The sequence below is a fragment of the Pseudonaja textilis genome, chromosome Z (genome assembly GCF_049901715.1).
Source record: "Pseudonaja textilis isolate UNSWEBS1 chromosome Z, rPseTex1.2, whole genome shotgun sequence".
Lineage (NCBI taxonomy): Eukaryota > Metazoa > Chordata > Lepidosauria > Squamata > Elapidae > Pseudonaja > Pseudonaja textilis.
Window position 1 is genome coordinate 112,608,081 of NC_142008.1, and position 22,732 is coordinate 112,630,812.

The following is a 22,732-nucleotide window of genomic DNA, read 5'->3' on the forward strand; positions in this document are numbered from 1 at the left end:
GACAGGAGAGGTTTCAGAATCTTCCCACATCTGTGTTTGAAACACTAATGAGTAGCCAGAATTACAATATTTACAATGCAGTCTTTGTAATCTCTCTCTCTATTCAAATCTAGAGTATCAGCAAAGATGAAAGAAAGATGGAAACATTTTCACAATCAATTGTGGTGGCAGGTAAGTCTGTTATCAGAGTAGTGCAGAAACCAATATATCTGTAGTTGTGCATCATGTGTCCATAAACTCTAGCAAACAATAGTTTCCAGGAATATTGATGCCTGAAAATCAAAAAGTGAGATGTAATAATGTATTCAGTAATAAAAATATTCATATGCTGAAATTAGAATTGTAAATGGCATTCTACAAAATTCCTTAGAATATGCTTCTCTTGATGAAATTTACTTCCTGTCAAACCCAAAACCAAAAATGACAGATGGTAATTCTAAGATGATTTCCTCTTCATGTTCTGCATTCCAACCACTGTGCCACCATGGCTGATGTTCCCTTTTTATGAGGCATATGGTTCTGGCCTCTTCATAGACCATTTCTACACCCCATTGTTCACAACAAGACATGCATAGTTTTAGAGCAAATGGATGGAGAAGAATGAGAGCGACTTAAAATGATTCCAAGAACATGGGTCTAAGAGGAAAAGGGAAGGGAGTGAAGGTCTTTTTAATATCTCAGTGCACTTAGTAAAAGAGGATAAAGGTGGGATATTATTTTGAGCCTACTTTTTGTGAGACATATGAACTCCCATGGGATGAAACAATAATAAATTTCAAATGATGGATGATTAAGCCATTAAATCATGTATCCACTTAATGCTGGATTTCAAATTCCAGCAGGCTCCTGCAGATGTTGACTCTGGCTCTACTTTAATGCATCCAATAAAAGAAATGTCAATGCCCTTCAGTCCTGAATTTCCCCCACTTATCTCTGCGGTTGGCAACCTGCAGCTCTTTCAGCCCGCTTCTGCAGCTCCTGAAACCATTGCTGTTGCCACTTCCACGGCCTGTGTGCTGCTCTCACAGCGCCTTGTGAAGCACAGGGAAATTTAGTTTGCTTCACAATGGAGGAGACGGGGTCCCCTCCTCCTCCTGAACCCCATTACAATGCAGAGCCACAATGCGATCCTGCCCCTCTTGGCCCTGGTAACAGCAGCGGCAGTGGCTCGTTCTCACATCACGGATGTCACTGACTTTTTATACCAAGCTGGCAGGCAGCTGATGTTTTGAGGCCCCACCACCCCAATAGCCAGCTGATTTTCAGCTCTCTGCCAACCAGCTGATCATCAGCAAGCTGCTCATTGACTCATTGGTCTCCGAGCATCAGATCCCAGTTCAGGGATTCCTTCATCCCTAGGTATGGCAAAGCCATGTGGGGTTTGACATTATTGCAGGTCAGATCAGTGGCTTGGGGCAGAGAATAGGTCATGTGTTTCCAGCACCAACAAAGCCTGGAAGTAGCTGCCCGCCATTTCCTGCTGCAGTCTGTCTGACAGCGAGACCCAGATAACGATGAGGTGCTGGAGAACCAAAATCGGAATAAGAGAGAGACCCTGAAAGTGACACAGATAGACCAAGAGAAAGAAAGAAAGAGAGAGACATAGAGAGAGGGATAAAGCTGAACAACACACTCAGGGTGGGATGTGGCAAGAGGTGGCGGTGAGGAGAGAGGTGTGGCAGGCCCAGATGGGGCAAATAATTTAACAACTGGTTCTCTGCCCTACTGACTGGCTGGGTAGGCGTTGCTGGGACATGTGACTGGGTGGGAGTGAGTACATTGAGTGGGTCATGCCCACCTTATCATACCAGTTGTTCAATTATTGGCTCCCAGTGTTTTCTTTACTGTGGGAAATGGGTCCAAATGGCTCTTAGAGTGTTTAAGGTAGCAGAACCCTGGCTTAACCTCTTCTAGAGACTTTATTTCTTAGGTAGAATATAGTTTCCTAAAATTATTTTCTAAATTAATTTTAGACTCTACTTTCTAAAAGTAAATCTATCTTCCATTATGTCCTAAATTTAACAGGCAGACGTTTCTTAATTATGGTCATTGGAAATTGGATTTCCATTGCTAAGTGATACAGTTATAAGTTGTGACATCCCTTGACCATGAGGTTTAGCAATAACAGTTCTGGAAGACCCCTGTAACCATTGTTAAGTGAGGATTGCATAGTTTTTAAAGCATGAACTTCATGTGATCACTACTTTCAATTTCCTTCTAGCTTTCCTATTGACTTTGCTTGTAGAAAGACAGAAAGATATATTGTAAATCACAATCAAGTAACTGTAGGTTGTCATGACAGTCAGAAATCCAGGCCAATTATTAACTTCCAGGATTGTGATCATATGAGCACAGTAAGGAAGTCATAAGTACCACTTATTCTGCACTATTACAATTTCAGATGATTGCTAAACAAGCCGTCACCAAACAATGAACACCTGTACTTAAGTGTTGCTGTACTGCCCCAATTATTGTGTTGGTATTCAGTCACTAAGACTTGTCTGAGTCTTGAAACCCCATGAACCATAGCATGCCAGCCCCACCCCCTGACATCCACTGTCTTCCTGAATTTGCCCAAATTAATGTTCATTGTGCTGATGACACTATTTAGCCATCTCATTCTTTCAGAGGTGGGATTCAGTCAGTTCTCACATGTTCAAGCAAACTGGTTGTTTTTGTGCAGTTTGGAGAACTTATAAATCGCATCACTGACTGGCCCCACCCCACCCTGCACCATCACTCCTCATCTCACCACACCCATTTTGGTCAGTGCGTAGAATCATTCCTGCAGCATAGCTACTGTTGTTCTCTGGCTCCCTTGCTTGCCTCAACCACATGGTCTCTGTGGCGCAGCCCCTTCCACATGGCCTGCCTTCGCCCTAGCCTCCCACATAGTCCAGCTCCATGCAAAACCATCCTTAACTTTTCTCCACCACCAACCATGGCTCCCAGCTATCTGCCTGCCTGGTGAGCCTTCCTTCACCTCTTTACAGTTGTGAACTGCCTGCAGCTGCTGCCTCTTTGTTCAGCTGAAACTGAGATGGCAGCCGCTGCCTCTTTGTTGGTACAAAACCATTTTGGTTCAGTCCAACAAAGGGGCAGCAGCTGCAGAATCTTTATGTCGGCAAAGAGGCAGAGACTGCAGCCAGAAAAGAGGCTATAGTGTCCAGATCATTAGCACAGATAACAGATAATCAGAGTTGGAAAGGACCTCATAGGTCATCTAGTCCAATGCTCAGGCAGTGGCTGCAGGCTATTAGAGCCAGCAAAGAGGCAGTGGCTTCAGGCTGTTTGTGCAAGGAAAGGTGCAGCAGCAGCCAAAGACAGGTGTCTCAGCTTGGAGTTGTGCCCAGCTGTACCAACAAAGGCCATAAGTAACTGCCCACCATTTCCTACTGCAAAAAACTTTTAGAAAACCCTGACTTTTCACAGCGAAACCTAGAAGGAGAAAAGGCTTTGGAGAATCACTGTTGCTATTGCTGTACAAAGGTAAGTCTAAGGTTCTGGTCATCCCCACCACTACTTCAACCTTTCACACCACTCGACCTTGCCATGAGTAACATGGAGTTGGCCATGCCCACTCAGTCACATGACCCCACCCCCAGCCATGCCCAACCAGTCATTAGAAAGAACCAGTTGTTAAATTAGTTCAATCCCACCATTACATCCTTTGCTATCCTCTTCTCCTCTTCTCCTTTTGCCTTCACTCTTTCACAACATCAGGGTGATTTCCAATGAGTCCTCTCTTCTCATTAGGTTGCCAAAGTATTTGAGCTATGTGGGTAGATGTCAGTGTCTATTTCAATTACGTTTTTTTTTTTTGTTTGCTGAAAAACTAAAAATTTAAATATTTTCCCTGTTGCTAAAAGTTTACAGGAGTTCTTTGTTCACTTAAAAATTAATCACTATCTTTCCTGTTTTAAGTATCTGCCAATTGGTCATTAGAAAAAACCAGTTGTTAAATTAGTTGAATCCCACCACAGCATTCTTTGCTATCCTCTTCTCCTTTTGCTTTCACTCTTTCACAACATCAGGGTGTTTTCCAATGAGTCCTCTCTTCTCATTAGGTTGTCAAAGTATTTGAGCTATGTGGGCATAAGCTGAAACATATTTGCAAGTCACTATATGTCAGTGTCTATTTCAGTTACTTTTCTTTGGTTTGCTAAAAAACCAAAAAATTAAATGTTTTCCCTGTTGCTAAAAGTTTACAGGAGTTCTTTGTTCTCTTGAAAATTAATCACTATCTTTCCTGTTTTAAGTATCTGCTTCTTTTTTCAGTGTTTTTTAATTTTTTTTCTTAGATCATTAAAATTTAGAAATTTCAAAAGAATTAAAGTAACTAAACTACATTTTTCAAATGTTTAGTTGAAAAAAGAAATTGAAAAAGATATAAAAATTGAAAAAAGAATTTAACATTAGACATGATATTTAAGGATTGAAAAAAGATTCAAATTTGGACAAAGAATTTAAAAATTGAAAAAAGAAATTTAAAAAATTTGAACAGGATTTTTTTTTAAAAAAAGGGACCGATTTCACTTTCTACTATTAGAGTAGTATCATCTGCATATCTGAGGTTGTTGATATTTCCACCAGGAATCCTAATTCTGTTGTGATTCATCCAGCCTGGCATTTCACAAGATGTACTTTGCACATAATTTAAACCATCAAGGTGACAATATATAGCCTTCAGAGGTTAGCATGGTGAATGAAACAGAAGTAGATGGTTTTCCGGGAACTCTCATGCTTTCTCATAATCTAGCAAATGCAGGAAATATGATCACTACTTCCTCTGCCTTTTCAAAAAAATCATTTCTACTTCTAAATTCTCAGTTCACATACTGCTGCCACCTAGCTTGTAGCATTTTCAATATAACCTTGCTAGTGTGTGAAATGAGTGCAATTATATGGTAGTTTTGTACATCCTAGTATTTATTATATATTTATTAGGAGTGACCTGGCTTAAGTAGCTTTCACAATTAAGCTATAGAACTTTTTTTCTTTTTGATGGTTCTTTATTTTGTAATTCTATGTTAATTTTATTTCAAAAATCTGATATGTAACCTCTACCTCTATTTTAGAATGATTGTTATATTAATTGTTTGGTACTGGCCTACAACTAAAATAAAAAAATGTTTATATTTTCTTTGTTTCAAAAACATTCACATGTATGTTTTTGTAAACATAGAATTATGATTTATTTCTCACCCTTCATTTGTTCATCTTTGATTGTCTCTGTTTCAGGTTCATCCTTTTTTGAGAAGAGTGAGTTTCAACAATAGTGTTGGTGAAAAGATCTCCTTTGATAAAAATGGAGAATTCGTTGGTGGTTTTGATATTATCAACTGAATCAATCTTTTGCTAGGGTCAAAGTTGCAGTGATAGATCCCACAGCTCCAGCAGAGAAGTTCTTTAATATTTCTGTAGATTCCATCACATAGCAATTAGGCTTTAATAGCATTAGTTTTTTTAATCTAGATTTGTCTGTCTTCATTTAAATATCTATATCTATCTTGATGAAAGTCTCAGAGCATCATCTCTGACTAACCTAGTTTATGAAAATGTTAAATTACCTCCAGGTGAAAAGTCCATTGGCTGTAAATGGATATTTAAATTAAAAACAGGTAAAAATGGGACTATTACCCATAAGGCTAGGTTGGTAGCTCAAGGATTTAATCAAACTGCATGTGATTATGATGAAGTATTTGCACCGAGTCTAAAAGCAACAACCTTGAGAGCAGCTTTAGTGTGAGCAGCTAAGAAGAACTATATCATAAATCACTTTGATGTAGAAACTGCTTATCTGCATGCACCATTGCAGCACACTATATACCTAAAGAAACTTGTAGGAATTAAGGATGATAAAACAAATAAGGACTGTTGGAAACTTAAAAAGAGTCTCTATGGATTAAAACAATCTGGTTACAAATGGAACCAATATATTGTCAAGGAGTTAAACAATATAGGGTTTAAAGCAGGTTTAGCTGATCCATGTGTATTTAAGAAAGAGACAAATGGAACAGTGTCATTGTTATTGTTGTTCACTGATGATATTGCCTTAATTACAAAAACTAATAATGAAGCTACTGAAATAATATCATTATTAGGTAAGAGGATAAAATTTAAGCAATTAGGAGAGATAAAACAGTATCTAGGATTAACAATAAATAAAACCAAAGGTGGCTATAAGATATCTCAAGAGGATAAGATTTATCAATTACTAAAAACATACAAGATGGAACTTGATAAACTGGCAAAAACTCCAAGGAGTCAGGAATTTGGCCACACTGATGCTCAAAGTCCAAAATTTGATAAGACTATCTATCAATTGCTAATTGGTAGTTTATCGTACATTAGTAATTGGTCAAGGCCAGATATTGCCTATAGTGTTAATCAATTGCAAGATTCAATGCTGAACCTACTGAACGACACTGGCAAGCGACAAAGCGTATCTTAAGATATCTTAAAAGGACAATGCACTGTGCATTGTATTTGGAACCAAAAGATGATTTGATTTTAAGTGCATATGCTGATGCAAGTTTTGCAACAGACATAAACACTAGGAAATCAACTTCAGATACGGCTATACTGTTAGGAAAAGCACTGATTCGTTGAAGGTCAATTAGACAGCAACACATAAGTATGTCCACAATGGAAGCAGAATTTTCCTGTCTATCTTTATTATGTACTGATTTAATTCTGTATAAACAGTTGTTATTGTTGGATATGGGAATAACTGTTAATGATTCCATTGTAGTATATGAGGACAATCAAGCAGCCATATGGATGGCTACAAATATTGCTGTGAAAACAAGATCTAAGCATACAGATCTTAGATATCTGAATGTAAGGCAATCTGTAAAAAATGGTTTAATAAGACTGGAATATTGTATGACTGAAGAAAATATTGCTGATCAATTTACGAAAGCCCAAGGTTCAGTCAAACACAAAGAAAGTTGTGATGACTATGGGTTAAGGTTTAAATAGATATATATATATATTATTATATTACCCAAAAGGGGAATATGTTAGGAATAACAAGGTTACCTAACATAGTTTGGGTAAAATAATATATATAAACTATGATAGTAAGTTTAAGTGTGTGACACTTTAAACTGCAAAGCATGTAATTTTGGGTGCGGTTGTGAAACTGCCATAAGAGGGAGCAAGAGAACCTGCTAGATTGCTGGATTGCTGCATTGATGGTTTGCTAACTGCATGTTCCCTGCTGCTGAGTTTTTTGAACGTCGAAGGAAAAAAGGTTTGACTTCTTCATATCTCTACTGCGAGGAGATATATTACTGGACTGATATTTGTAAGTTTACTGACCTCTTTTTCGACACTTTGGACTTTCCAACTGAATAATCCAAAGATGGACTGAACTAGTGAATGATATATGAACTGTTTGACTATGCTAAAACTCTTACTGGAATAAACTATTTAACTAGCACAGTGTATCTGTTTTACTGAATGTAAGCTACAAAAACGTTTATCTCACATATTTTGCCTGATTGCCTGACTGCCGTGCACATTCTGCTAGGGTACATCCCTAACAAAAGGTATCAGTAATTTTTTTTTTTAACTTTTCTAGCAATTGCTATTGAACGTTTTATCCTTTCCTGGTTCCCTGTTAATTACGGACAATGGTTTTCATGGTTTTGAAGTAAAAGCTGCTAGATGTCATCAGTTTGCTGACTTTAAAATTCAGAAGTTGTGAAAACCAACTTTAACTAACCAGCATAAAAATTGTCTTTGAAGACTGGTGATCATAATTATCAAAGGCCATAAATACAATTATTGTTGATATTTAATCAATTATAATTCCAGAGAAGTTACTTCTAAAATTACGACAAAACATTACTTTCTTTTTAATCAGTCGATTAAATGTAACTCTCCTTTCTGTATCTCAAAGACTCTTCTTCATTCATTGATAGGCATTACTTATATCTTTGTGTAATGATCCTTGTAAGACAGGACACTGCAAGGCCAAGAAAGAAGGAAAGTTGTGTTGTTGTTATGATTGTCATCTATGTCCAGAGGGGAAGATATCAAGGAGAAGGGTAGGAAATTTTCACATACAACCCTATGACTCTACACTGTCTACAATCAACTGTATCCATTGCACTGTGTTCTTTTTCAGACAAGGATGAGTGCTCTCCATGTCCTGAAGATCAATATCCAAATCCTGGCAAAAATATGTGCATTCCAAAGCGGATCACTTTTTTGTCCTATGAAGAACCCTTGGGGATCAGTCTGACTGTTCTTTCTCTTTGCTTTTCTTTGATGACAACTTTGGTAATCACAATCTTCATCAAATACAAAGACACTCCTATCGTCAAAGCCAACAGCCGGAATCTCACTTATACTCTGCTAATTTATCTTCTCCTCTCTTTCCTTTGTGTCTTTCTATTTGTCGGGAGGTCCAATATGTTTGTTTGTCTCTTTCAACAACCAACTTTTGGTCTCATCTTTTCTGTGGCAATTTCTTGTGTATTGGCCAAAACCTTTGTTGTGGTTCTAGCATTTATGGCCACCAAACCTGGTTCTAGGCTGAGGAAATGGGTAGGGGGAATGATGATCAGTTTCATTCTACTATCCTGTTCTCTTGTTCAATTAAGTTTTGTGCTGTGTGGCTGATAACATCCCCACCGTATCCAGATTTTGATGTGCTTTCAAAGTCTGAAGAAGTCATCCTGGAGTACAATGAAGACTCAATCATGTTCTACTGTGTTTTGGGCTTTATGGGTTTTCTTGCTCTGATTAGCTTTTCTGCTGCTTTTCTAGCTAGGAATTTACCTGACAGTTTCAATGAAGCCAAATTCATCACCTTCAGCATGTTGGTCTTCTGCAGTGCTTGGCTGTGCTTTATTCCAACCTATCTAAGCACAAGGGGGAAATGTACATTGGCAGTGGAAATCTTCTCCATGATCTCCTCCAGTGCTGGATTATTAATGTGTATCTTTCTTCCCAAGTGTTTTATCATTGTAATGAGACCTGAACTGAATGATAAACATCAGCTCATAAAGAGAAAGTTTTAAGAAATCTTTTCGTTTGTCTGATATTGTTTATATGTACATGTTGGAGAATTTCCCCACTTTGACATTTAAGTCGGAGAAAAATGTACAGAGGCAGTGATGTTCTGTTTTTCCTGTCCCCTGAGATTTGGATAGCTTGGAAGTGTTTTTTTCCTTCTGGAAAGCAATTATAACTGGGGTCTATAAAAATATAAATTACAGCATGAAATGGTGTATTTATTGAGGTAATTCCCCTTTTAGGAGAATGAGCGCCTACAGGGAGACATAGTGAGAGTGGTGAAGAACAACACACAAACAGCACACAGATACACCGTACAGTAAATGTAGGTTTTTACTTCCAATAAACATTTAAGCAAAGTCCAAGATAAGCAGTTCAAGTTACTCACAGTTAAATCAGTCAGTGTCCAGTCTAGGGATAATCCAGATATCAAAGTCCAGTATCAAAAAACAGTTCAGTAACAGACTTACATCAATGATCAGTAACAGTCATTAGAAGGAACAGCAATACTCTCCAACAGAAGGAAACAGAGATTCACTGAGGCACTCCAAACAACTCAGGTTTCTGGCTCCATCTTATGGCCATTTTCAGAACCACACCCAATTACAGTTTTAGCATGCTCTTAAAGATACAGTATTAAAATGACTATCCTTGTTTATATATTTCCAACCCAAATAACTGTTAGGAGACTTACATTCCTAACATTCTCCCCTTTTGGGTACGACAATATATACAACCTTACATTCTAAGTCCATAATCCTTGGAGAAAGCCTTATGCCTTATAGAGCCTTGGGCCTTTGTAAAATGATCTGCTATATTGTTTTCTGACATACAGTATTACAGCTTAATCATTTTACTTTGCACACATTGTCTCACATTTAAATATCTAAAATCTGTGTGTTTCGATCTTGTTTTAACAGCAATATTTGGAGAAATCTATATTTCTGATTGGTTATCTTCATAAACAAAAATAGAATCTGTTACATCAATTCCCATGTCAATTAATAATTGTTTATAACAAACTAAATCTGTACATAATAAAGATAAACATGAGAATTCAGCTTCCATTGTTAACAAACTTAGATGTTTCTGTCTTAGAGACCTCCATCCAATCAACACTTTCCCCAATAATACTACAGTACCCGATGTAGATTTTCATATGTTTATGTCTGTAGTGAAACTTGCATCAGCATATGCAGTTAAACTCAGTTCATCTTTTGGTTCCAAATACAATGCATAAGGCATTGTTTGCTTCAGATATATTAACACATGTTTAGCAGCTTGCCAGTGCCTTACAGTTGGCTCAGTGTTAAATGTCGCTAATTGGTTAACACGGAATGTAATATCTGGCCTTGGCCAATTACTCAGATAAGATAAACTATCAAAGAAGGACTGACAAATGTTCTTATCAAAAATAGGACTTTGAATATCACTTTGGTAAAACTCCTGGCTCATCGGTGTCTTAGCCAGCTTACAAAGTTCCATTTTAAAACTTTTTAGTAATTGGTTAATTTTATCTGCCTGTGAGATCTTGTATCCTCCCCTAGTTTTACCTATCTTTAAACCAAGATATTGTTTGATTTCTCCTAACTGTTTTATCTTAAATTTCTTCTCTAACAGTGAGATTATTTTAATAGCTTCTTGTTCAGTTTTGGGGATTAATGCTATGTCATCAGTAAACAATATTTACACCATTTTACTTTACATTTTAATTACACCATTACTTTCCTTTAAAAAAAAAACATGGATCAGCCATGCCAGCTACAAAACCTATCTTAGTTAATTCTTTAACTATACATTGGTTCCACTCATATCCTGATTGCTTCAAGCCATAAAGACTCTTTTTCAATCTCCAGCAATCAGTTGTATTATCATTTTTGAGACCTAAAGGTTTCTTTAAATAAATAGTGTGTTGCAACGGTGCATGCAGATATGCTGCCTCTACATCCAAATGATTTAAAATGTATTCCTCCTTAACTGCCCACACTAATGCTGCCCTTAATGTAGTAGCCTTCAGACTAGGTGCAAACACCTCATCATCATAGTCATTTGCTGTCTGATTGAACCCTACTAACCTGGCTTTATGGGTAACTTTCCCATCCGCACCTGTCTGAAGCTTATATATCCATTTACATCCTATGGCATGTTTACCTGGTGGTAACTTAACATTTTCATATACCTCCAACTTTTTTAATGATTCCAGTTCCTCATCCATTGCTTTCGGCCAGCAGTCTGATCCTTAGCAGAAACAGGTTTATTTCACTATAGTTACTCGGAACTGTATTCACTTGGCATACAACACTAGCCTGATATCTATCAGGTGGTCATGTTACTTGGGTTGAACGTCTTGGTAATACAGGGCTTACTCGTGGACTTTCCTGTTCCACCTGCTCCTGTTCTTCTCTCTCCTCCTGTGCCTGTTCTCCTACTTCCTCCTGTGCTTCATCTTTAATGGCTATTCATGGTTTACTTATTTTAACTTTAGGGACTATTTGGATGTCAATAATAATATCATTGCTGGAGTTCCAGTTTGCAAGGCTTCGGCGGCAGGCAGGAATCCGCGATCATGTGCAGTTTCTGCCTGGGCTCACTGCTGGAGTGCCCCAAGCCTGCTGGCTACAGGGCTAAGCCACCCCGTAGAGGTGGTGAAGATGGTGGAGTGCCAGCAGGGTCAAGGGGAGCCGCATCTCTCCTCCTTGGCTGGTCAAATTCCCTTTCCCGAAGGTGGTAGAGCGGCGGTCAGAGATGGCCGCCTCAAAGAAGGACTGAACCGTAAAAGAAAGTGCAGGAGGAAGTTAAGAAATGAAAGTTTTGGCTGACTGGGATAAAAAGCAACAACTAAGGTACCCTGGAATTTAAATTTTATAAAAGATAACATTGCTCCCAAAGAAGAGTCGGAAGCAGCGAATGAAAGTGAAAAGGGAAAGTTTTTTTTTTCCTTCTCTCTCCTTCCTTACATTGACAACAAAGAGAGTTGAACAAGAATTTGGAAAAATCCACTTTGGCACTAATAGGCATTAAGCTGAAAATATAATTAATTGCCAAAGGGACAACAAAGATTTCTTGACACTAACAAATCCTTTTTTTATAAGCAGGAAGGGGGAGGAAAAGAATAAGGGCAAGATCTGGAAGGAGGTGATTGCCTGTACTTAAAAAGAATCTAAAATTAAATCTTAATATGACTTCTAAAAGATATATTTTAACTGGAACTTTGTAACTAAATAGTAACCCCAGGAATAGAAAGTGAGAAAAGAAGAAAGTGTAAAAAGAAACAATTTGTTTGTATTTGGATTGCTTGGTGACTTTTGGATTTTTGGATATTATATTTGAATGACTAAAAACAATTGGGTTGTTGTTTAAAAAATTCTACAATGGCATTAACCTTGGATAAACTGAAAATGGAATTTAAAAAATATAAAGAAGAGGTACAAGAAGGAAAGGGCTCCTTTGGCTCTGTTTTTCAATTCTTAGAAATGGTGATCTGTAACTACAAGAAATTACAAGAAAAGACTGTGCAACAAGAAGATTGGGACAAAGAAGAAGCCATGAACAAGTAACTTTATCTAGGGAAGAAAGGGGAAAGGGGGGGAAAAAGAATGGAGAATTTAAGACTTAAAAAAACAGCCAAAAAAGGGAAAAATAATTTGAAAAGTGGATATAATGTTGGAAAGCAACAGAAAAGGGCAATACAGAAGAGGGAAATGGAGGTGGAGAGACAGGGGGCTACAAAGGAGAGAGAAAAGAAGGGGAACAAGGAAAGGAAGAGAAGTTACAAAGGTTTGGAGCAAGATGTAAAGAAACAGGACCTATTCAGGGATAATGAGTGAAAATTAACTGAAAAAGGGATTCTGTGAAGGTATATAAGATTGTATTGTTATATTTGTAATAGAAATAATCTTAGAAAATTGGGAAACAACATATGATTAAAAAGAGGGATAAAATAGTCAATGTAAATTAGTGAAACTTTTGTGAACAAAATAAATGAAATAAAATAAATGAGAGAATTGAACTAAGAAGGAACGGGAACATTTTAATTACTCAGTGTTTTATAAAATATAAGTGAAGTGGGGGGAACTAACTATGGAATGTTTATAAGTGTCCCTGTAGGAACATGATATCTATCTGAAAAGTAATGTGTAAAATGTTAAGATTTAAATGAATATTAATATTAATGATAGAATTGAAATGGAATGGGTTGTTGTTTTAATCATATTATACATTTATAATTTTTTCTTTTTTTAAAATACAATGTGTAGCTTTAGAGTGTACCAAGCAGAATCCGAATGGAAGTTATGTATTATATTAAGTGTTATAATTTTAGGGGAAAGATATAAAGGCATCATACTCCAATCAGTGATTACAGGAGAAATTTCGTTTAATGAGAAAAGATAGTAGATAGTTGAAACAGAGAATATAAATATAACAATTTGAATAAATAAATAAATAAATAAAATAAAATAAAATTAGGGAAGTTAAAAGAGGGGAGAAGCTATATAGAAAATGTAGAATAGTAATAAGATATGAAATGGAATATAAAAATGAGCATGAACTTGAATTTGAGTCTGTACGAACGGATGTAACCCGGGATCATGCCGCTTTCAAAAAAGATGTTTTATGTTTTCATTTTTTATGTTTTGCTTGTTTATGTTTGTTCTTAAAAATCAATAAAAATTTTCAAAATAATAAAAATAATAATATCATTGCTGGATTCCTGTTCCAGTTTATCCCACCCAACTTGCTCAAGAAATTTTGCACTAGCACTACAGTGAACATGAGCTGTGCCTGGATCCCAACATCTAAGCAATCTATGGTTGGCCTCATAACCTACAAAAAATAACTTCTTAGCTCTATGTTGCCCTTTCAGTCTTACTTTTAAGGGAATATGCACCCATGCTGGAGCTCCAAATGTGTGTAGATAACTTAAATTTGGTTTTCTGCCATGCCAACGAGTGAATGGCAATTCACCAGTTTGTTAACTACATTGTTTAAAACATGATTACTATGTATTATGGCTTCACCCCACAGTGTTTCAGGCAAACCTGAATCAGATAACATAGTGCGAGCCATGGCTTGTAATGTTTGCCGTCTTCGTTCTACAAACGAGTTATGTTGTGGTCTGTAAGGTGCAGAACGTTTATGCTCAACACCAGCCAGTTTCAACATAGTTTGGAACCTTTTGTTAACAAACTTAGTCCCATTATCAGTAACTAAAGTAATTACTTTACTCCTCATTTTTCTCTCTGCAAACCTTAGCCAGTTAAAGAAATGTTGGGATGTTTCTGTTTTGTTTTTCATGAGATAGCAGAAACCGTATCTTGAGTTATGGTCCATTGTACTCAAAATAGAGCAGGCACCTCCTAAACTAGGTTTCTTAGGACCAATTATGTCACCAAACACAACCTCTAAAGATTCTTTGGTCTTAAAACCATTAAATCTGTTTGCTGGAGTAACTTTGCTGTTATCCTGGCTACAAGCATTACAGTTTAAATACTTGGTACAGAGTTTCAATTTTACTCCCTCTGCCAATTTTACAGTTTGTTTGAGCATTTTGAAATTAATGTGCCCCAGACGTCTACGCAGTGAGCATATACATTCTTCATGTGGCTTAACCTTGTTATAAACTGAGTTAGCCATCTTCAACTGATCATCATGTATCACATATAAATCATTCTCTAAAGTAGCAGTAACACTTTCACCCTCTTTCTCTATTATACAGTTATCTCCCCTAAAGTTTACTACATAACCAAGATTAACTAAAGCCGTTACTGATAACAAATTAAATTTCAGTTTAGGTATATAAAACATGGTTAAATTCTCATTTACACATGAACAATATGCAGTACCTTCACCAGATGCTTTCATCTTCCAACCATTTGCCAATGATACATGTTGCTTATTCGTGGACATCTTTACAAACCTCTCTCTATTTTTTTTAGTAATGCATTGAGATGCTTCACTATCAACAACCCACAAATCATGGTTTACTGTTGAATTGCTAGACATAGCTAAACTAACATTCTTCTTGGCCTTCTGGTGATTACCAGTATTCTGTTGTTTTCCCTTCTTACACAATCTAGCTATATGTCCTCTAGCCCCACAAAAAAAATATTTCCTAACTGTATAGGCAGTTGAAGACAAATTCTCTTCTTGCGGTTGTTCCTTCCTCAGTTGGTCCCTGTCCAGTCGTCTTCTTGCTTCTTCTAACAACCTTCTGGTTATGTCAGTCAATTTCAATTTATCTTTGGTCAGGACTTCCAGTGAAGATACGTAATCATAACTTTCATCCAATGAGGAAAGAATGATGGAAAGTTGATGCAGCTCTGAAAATATCAGTTCCTTTTCATGTAGCTCTTGAAACGTTCTTTTCATGAAGTTCAAATGAGCTAACATATCTCCACCTTTCAGAAGACGTGCTCTAAACAGTTTATGTGTAAGATGTATGTGTGCACCTACACTGTCACGAACATAAATCCTCTTCAAATACAACCAACACATAGCAGCAGACTCTTCTCCACAAATATGGACTAGCTGCTGGTCACTCAGTGTTAGTCCAGTTATACAAAGAACTCGTTCATTGTTCCATTTAAAGTCAGCAAGCTTCTTAGCATTGTCCTCATTTTCTGGATCCCAAGCATTTCCAAGCATTTCCAAGCATTTCTGGATCTTGAACTACAGTCCATAACCCTTCTCTAAGCAGAAGTAGGCTGCACTTCATAGACCAGGAAACATAGTTTGTTCGATCCAACCGGATTATCAGTGATAGACTTGTTGAAGTGTCTTGTACCATCTTTTACCAGGATAGTAACCCACAATTAAACAGTAAACAGCTGTCTGTATACAGTACTGTGCATTCACACCAACTCTCATTTATCTGGGCCTGGTATGGCCTGGGCCAATAACCAGTGTTGAGGTAATTTCCCATTAGGAGAATGAGCGCATACAGGGAGACGTAGTGAGAGTGGTGAAGAATAACACACAACCAGCATACAGATACACTGTATAGTAAAATGTAGGTTTTTACTTCCAGTAAACAGTTAAGAAAAGTCCAAGATAAGCAGTTCAAGTCATTCACGGGTAAATCAGTCAGTGTCCAGTCCACGGATAATCCAAATATCAAAGTCCAGTATCAAAAAACCATTCCGTAACAGACTTATATCAATGATCAGTAACAGTCATTAGAAGGAATGGCAACAGGGTTGCCAGATCATAGCTTGGCTCTTTAGCTGAACTCAAGTCAAAATACGGCCAAACTTGGCCAAATTATTTTCTCTCATGGCCAAATTTTCCAGCCAAATTTTTTTATGCAATGTAACATGAGGATATATTGTTTTTTTTGTTTTTTTTAACTGTTTTTAAATAATCAAATCATAAAAAAAATAGTCAACCAGGGGGCTTAGGATCACGTGCAGCACTCACCCATCTCCAGCACCTCCCGCTCCCTGTGCTCTGCTTCTCAGCTGCCTCTCCTCCTCCTCCTTGCTGGCTCATTCTCTCTCATTCCCCAAGTTGTGCCCCTTGCACGAAGGTTGGGGTGGGGTGGGGTTCTCGCAGGGCGTGTCTGAGGTGCATCTCCAGGCAGAGGGGAAAAGGAGCAAGAGTGAGAGAGAGGCATGTGAGCCGAAAGCTGGAGTGGGGTGGAATGAAGGGGCTCAGATCCCAAACCAGACCCTCGCGGGAGCCCCTAAAAGCAGTCCTGCGCTTGTCTGGGGTGCTGGAGGGGCGCCGGAGGGGCACCGGGGCCATGGCTCGGCGACGGCAGCTGCAGCAGTGGCTGCGGAGGCAGAGCTGTCAGCCAAGGAAGAAGGATGCAGGACAAAAGGCGCCAGGCAGAGGTGAAGACAGATGCTGCCCGAAGAGGAGAAGAGAGCGAAAGAGATGAGAGAGGGAGAAAAAGCCGCCAAGGTTCCAGCCATGGGGGTATCTTTTGCTTTTGCTGCTTTCCAAAGGTGGCGGGAGCATGCAAGAATCAAGGAAAGGGGTGGACCGAGGGAAAAATTAAATTAAAAAATAAAAAATAAAAAATCAGAATAATTGCAATGGGGAGAAAGTGATGCAAAGGTTCCCGGTTTGCAAAACACACACACACACACACACACACACAAATGCTGAAGCTTGCAAAAATAAATAAAAGGAGCTTGAAAATTTCAACAACAACAACAACAACAACAACAACAACAAAAGGAGCTTGCAAGAATAAAAAAAGGAGCTTTTTTGCTTTTGCACGGAGGGTCGGGCGTGATTAATTGGGCAGGAATTTCCTTCCCTGATGCCGCTCCGGGCATGGTCCTCGGCCAAGGGGCAAGCAAGCCAAGGCACCATGATTTATTTATTTTTTCATTATTATTATTTTTTGGAGGGGTATTTTAAGGATTCCTTCACAAAGCGCAAATATAAAAAGCAGTGAGGCGAGGCGTGCCGGAAAGAGGCGCTTCATGGCGGAGCCGCTGAGGCGAGCTTTCCCCCCACCCCACGTTCCTTTCTCCCTCAGGTCACTGCTGAGGGAAGACTTCCCTCACCCGTAGGCTGCTGCAAGATTTACCACCACCCCCGGGGATGAGGTCAGACCTGCCATATAGCCGCAAATTGGGGCTGGTGGGCACAGAACTGAAAACCGGTATTCAGCCAAAATTTCCATTTCACGACCAAGCAACTTTCATACGGCCAAATTTCCAGCAACATATATTTGGCCAGAGACATCATTTTTTTCAAGGCCAAGCAGACTTCTATATGGCCATGTCTCGAATTTGGCCGGAAAAATGGCCAGATGGCAACCCTGAATGGCAATATTCTCTCCAACAGAAGGAAACAGAGATTCACTGAGGCACTCTAAACAACCCAGGTTTCTGGCTCCATCTTACGGCCATTTTCGGAACCACACCCAGTTACAGCTTTAGCATGCTCTTAAAGATAATTTCTATCCTCGTTTATATATTTCCAACCCAAATAACTGTTAGGAGACTTACATTCCTAACAGTAGTGAAATATTTATTCACATTATTGATATACTGACATATTTTAGTATATTATGGAGAGCTCTGACTAAATATATCGATTAAATGTGAATTGCAAATTTGTCTTTACTGGTCATCTTAATACATATGCACTGGAATGTGTAAAAAGAAGTGCAGTTAAATACCAATAAGAATTTGTTTAAACAGGGAAGGTCTATGTTTTTTTTTTCTGAAGCAATCAGACAGAGGGTATTCCCTGATGCACAACACTTGTAGTCATCACCTACAAATCATGGTGTAAATTTAAAAGCTGGCATATACCTTCTCCTCGATAGGAAAGGTGAAAGAAATATCTGGCACAAAAAATAATTGTAGTAAATTCAAATAAATTCCATCAGAATTCCAATACATGCTAATATCCAATTTGTGTAATAGTCTCCTTTTAGAAGATTCAATGCAGTATAATGACTGAGTAGAACAGCATGTTTCATGATCATAAATCTGGTTGAGTAGATAAGAGTTTTGAAACCCTTGAATAACTGCATAGAACCGTTGGTTCAATGGTCATATGTTTGTTTGAATAGATAGTTTTGCAACACTTGAATGAGAGACACACAGTGATTCTAAGTGCCAGTTGATCAGGTAACTCAGTGAGCCATGGCAGAATTGATATCTAAAAATCTCACAAATAAAATTCTGAAAGTAGACATTCTGCCTAAATCTTTTTCTGATCATAATACTGTACTTCTGGTTCTAAGAGCAAAGTATTCGAGTTTTAGATGGAGATTAAATGAAGCTATTCTACAAAAAGAAAGGATTTTAATAGATTATAAAAAGGAACTGCAAGAATACTTTGAGAATAATATAGGTAAAGCGAAAAGCTTAATGACAGTATGGGATGCTAGTAAAATGCTTAGGAGGGGCTATTTTATATAGTTCAATCTTTTATAGAAGAAAAGAATCTCAGAAAAAGACACAAAGGATATTGGAGCCAATATTATAAGTGTTTGAGGATGAACTTCTCCAACCACTATCAAACAGAGTAAATGATATGCTATGGGGGAAAGAAGGAATATTCCAGACGTGGACATTGTGTTGCTACCAAAGGAGGGTCAAAATGTTAGAAAGACAAAGAATTGTAGACCAATTGCATTATTAAACATGGATTACAAACCCTTAGCTGCCATTTTGGTAGAAAGACTAAAGAACATTTTACAGGTATATACACGAAGATCAAGCAGGCTTTCTGTCAAAAAGACAGCAACGAAATAATGTGAAGACTCTTTTAAATATTATTGAATGCTTACAATATCATAATGAGTAACAGGCAGAATAGAATAGAATAGAATAGAATAGAATAGAATAGAATAGAATAGAATAGAATAGAATAGAATAGAATAGAATGGAATGGAATGGAATGGAATAGAATTATAGTAATGCCTTTACACATACATATATTTACATATCCATTTAACTTTATGGATCTAACGATTTTATTTTATTTTTGTCTTGTGGCTCATGCATTCCTGCCTCTCCAAGTCCTCACATGTTTTGAACTTGTTCATATATGTGACTGTCTCACTATCATTATGGAATTATCCAATTCATCTCCCCCAAATCCTATGGGACTCTATGAAAATAGGACCACCTAATAATATTATTTATTGTCCCCATCTTATTCCAACTCATGGCTGGGAGCCCCAAAGCTCTGTCTGCTGATTTATTACTATGTTGCACTCTCTAATTTTTTTCTGAAAAACATCTCCAGAAGGCAGATCTGACTAATCTACTTCAAACATCTTGTTGTAGAGTGAGGCATTTGTACACAGAAACAAGACTCTCATGGAAGATGTTAGTATTCATGAAATTACTATTAATAGCACTGCCTGAAGTGGAGTGTAAGACTCCTACCCTTCAATGTGACTTTCAGGAGCCTCTTCCTATTCAGTACACCTATCATCAGCTTGGAGACATTAATATTGCTGGCATTATTTCTGCTTTCCTTGCATTTTCTAGTCCCATTGTTTTCATTCAAGATCCTTCTCAGGCATTTCATGATGGACTTATGTAAGTACATCATTAATTTATTGTCAAGTTCTGAACCTTGTTGGTAAATCACATGAAGCTTGAAATATTTTCCTCTAATGACAAAAACTCCAGAAAAGAATATCTAAAATAGGATGTCTATAATTTTATGTAAATTATATTTTACTTCAAATTTCCAAGTAAAGTTGAAATAGTTAAAATAGAGATCAAACCTCCATTTATAACAAATCACATCTTAATATCTATTAATATACATATATGTATGCTTCTATTTATGAAGCTGTTACTGCAGTTAAGGAAGGGAAAACACATATTTTCCATGATAAGTTTTCTCTGATATTTCTGGAACCAAAAAGTAGCAATTTCCTTTTGCATATAATAGTAGAACATAGAAATAAGAATTATTAAATACTTTCCACAAAATATGCATTACTGAAGGATTGCAAGGCACATAATGTGAAACAAACCTTTCTTACTGTGTTGTTTTATTTTGCCTTACAGAATAGTTTTTCAGAGTTACCAGCATATTCTGACCTTAGCTTTTTCTGTAAAAGAGATTAATGAAAACCTCCAGATTCTACCCAATGTCACAATGGGCTTCCACATTTTTAACAGCAATTTTAGTCCAAGTTGGACTTACTTTGCCTCAATGTTGCTGCCTTTCACTCAGGGAAAAATCATCCCTAACTACAAATGTGGGATCGCAAAAATGTTGACTGCAGCCATTGGGGCATCTGACATCTCTCTTCACATGGCAACTGTATTGTGCATCTACAAAGTACCTCAGGTAAGATGTACTGAAGATATACATTATCATCTATATTCCACAAACATCTATATGCTTCTCTTTGTAAAGAGGAGTGACCATTCAGATTCCTAGATAATATTTTCTGTTTGATAGAATCATTGCAGCAGCATGAACAATTGTAATTCTGAACAGGAAATGGGGATATCTGACACAGCAAGGTATCCCCCAATTCCAGACACTAAACTATGGTTAAAATTTGAAATATTCACAATGAGACTACTTCAGAAAAATGTATTTACAGATACCACAAGGGTGACATCTTGTTGATATTTCCTAAAAAAACCCAGCTGGTTGCATAATTGCAGTATATAAGGTCAAAGATACTGAAGGAATCAAATGAATGTATAAGTTTTCAGAAGGTCACATAGATGTTTGCAATTTCATATGTTTATTTTTTTGTAGCTGACCTATGGATTTGCTCCTGTCATAGATAAAGAGACTCAAGCAGTGTTCTTCCAACAAATGTTTCCAAATGAATCCCACCAAAGCAAGGGCCTCCTGAAGTTGCTGCTGTATTTTAGATGGATCTGGATTGGAATTGTTGTAGTAAAGGATGAAAAAGGAGAAAAATTCCTCCAGGAGGTGCTCCCCACATTTTCCAAGCACGGTATCTGCACTGAATTCATAGCAGAGTTACCAAATGTGGCTTTAAACAGTGATTTTACTGATATTATAGATGAAGGATTACATATATATCATGATCTCATGAACAGCACAGCCAATGTGATAATCTTATATGGTGAAATTAGGTCCTTACAAGATCTGAGAACTTTACTCCAGTTTTCAGAAGTGGAGGATATACCAAAGAAGAATAAGATCTGGCTTATAAATGCTCAGACAGATTATACATCAACTGCCATTCAAAAATCTTGGGAGATACATTTCCTACATGGTGCTTTATCCTTTGCCGTTCACACAAAGCAGATCCAAGACTTCCAAGAATTTCTTCAAAACTTGAATCCAAACAACAACCAGAATGATCATTTTCGGAAAGATTTTTGGGAACAGGCATTCAATTGTTTCTTTCCAAACTCAAAAACGGAGACCTCTGAGAAGAAATGTACTGGACTGGAGAGGCTTCAGAATCTTCCCACATCTGTGTTTGAAACACTAATGAGTGGCCAGAGTTACAATATTTACAATGCAGTCTATGCTGTGGCACATGCTTTGCAATCTCTCTCTCTGTTCAAATCCAGAGTATCAATAAGGATGAAAGAAAGATGGAAACATTTTCATAATCAATTGTGGTGGCAGGTAAGTCTGTTATCAGAGTAGTGCAGAAACCAATATATCTGTAGTTGTGCATCATGTGTCCATAAACTCTAGCAAACAATATTCTCCAGGAATATTGATGCCTGAAAATCAAAAAGTGAGATGTAATAATGTATTCAGTAATAAAAAAATATTCATATGCTGATATTAAAATTGTAAAGGGCATTCTACAAAATTCCTTAGAATATACTTCCTGTCAAGCCCAAATCCAAAAATGACAGATGATAATTCTAAGATGATTTCTTCTTGTTTTATACCTATAGATAAAACCTTGTCAATCTGAGCACTCTATTATCTGTATCTAAAATTTACTCAATGAATTATTAGGGAGGGGTTGTCTTTCTCCTCTTTTTCTCAGACATAATATCCAAACTGAATTGTCGTTTACTTCTCTGAAATGCATCCTCTTTTTCCTTGGACTCCACTTCCTCACTACATTCCATTCTTTTTCTATAAATTTAGTCTATAAATAAATGGAAGGAGGTGATTTACTGCCTCCACATCATTTGCTGAAGCTGTGTTTTTGTCGTTATTGTTAGTATTGTTGTGGTTGTTGTATATGCACTTAGACTTATATATCACTTCACAGTGTTTTAAAGCCCTCTCTAAGCAGTTTATAGAGTCA

At 37.3% G+C, this 22,732-nt stretch overlaps 1 protein-coding gene across 1 annotated transcript in view; it reads left to right on the forward strand.

The window, feature by feature from the left end:
* Positions 1-22,732, forward strand: part of LOC113451726 (vomeronasal type-2 receptor 26-like) — a 102,076-nt gene that overhangs the window by 70,385 nt on the left and 8,959 nt on the right. Inside the window, exons 2-3 of the mRNA XM_087917814.1 lie at positions 20,529-20,814; positions 21,238-22,089. Of these exons, the coding sequence (XP_087773940.1) occupies positions 20,529-20,814; positions 21,238-22,089 (1,138 nt within the window). The remainder of the gene's footprint in view (positions 1-20,528; positions 20,815-21,237; positions 22,090-22,732) is intronic.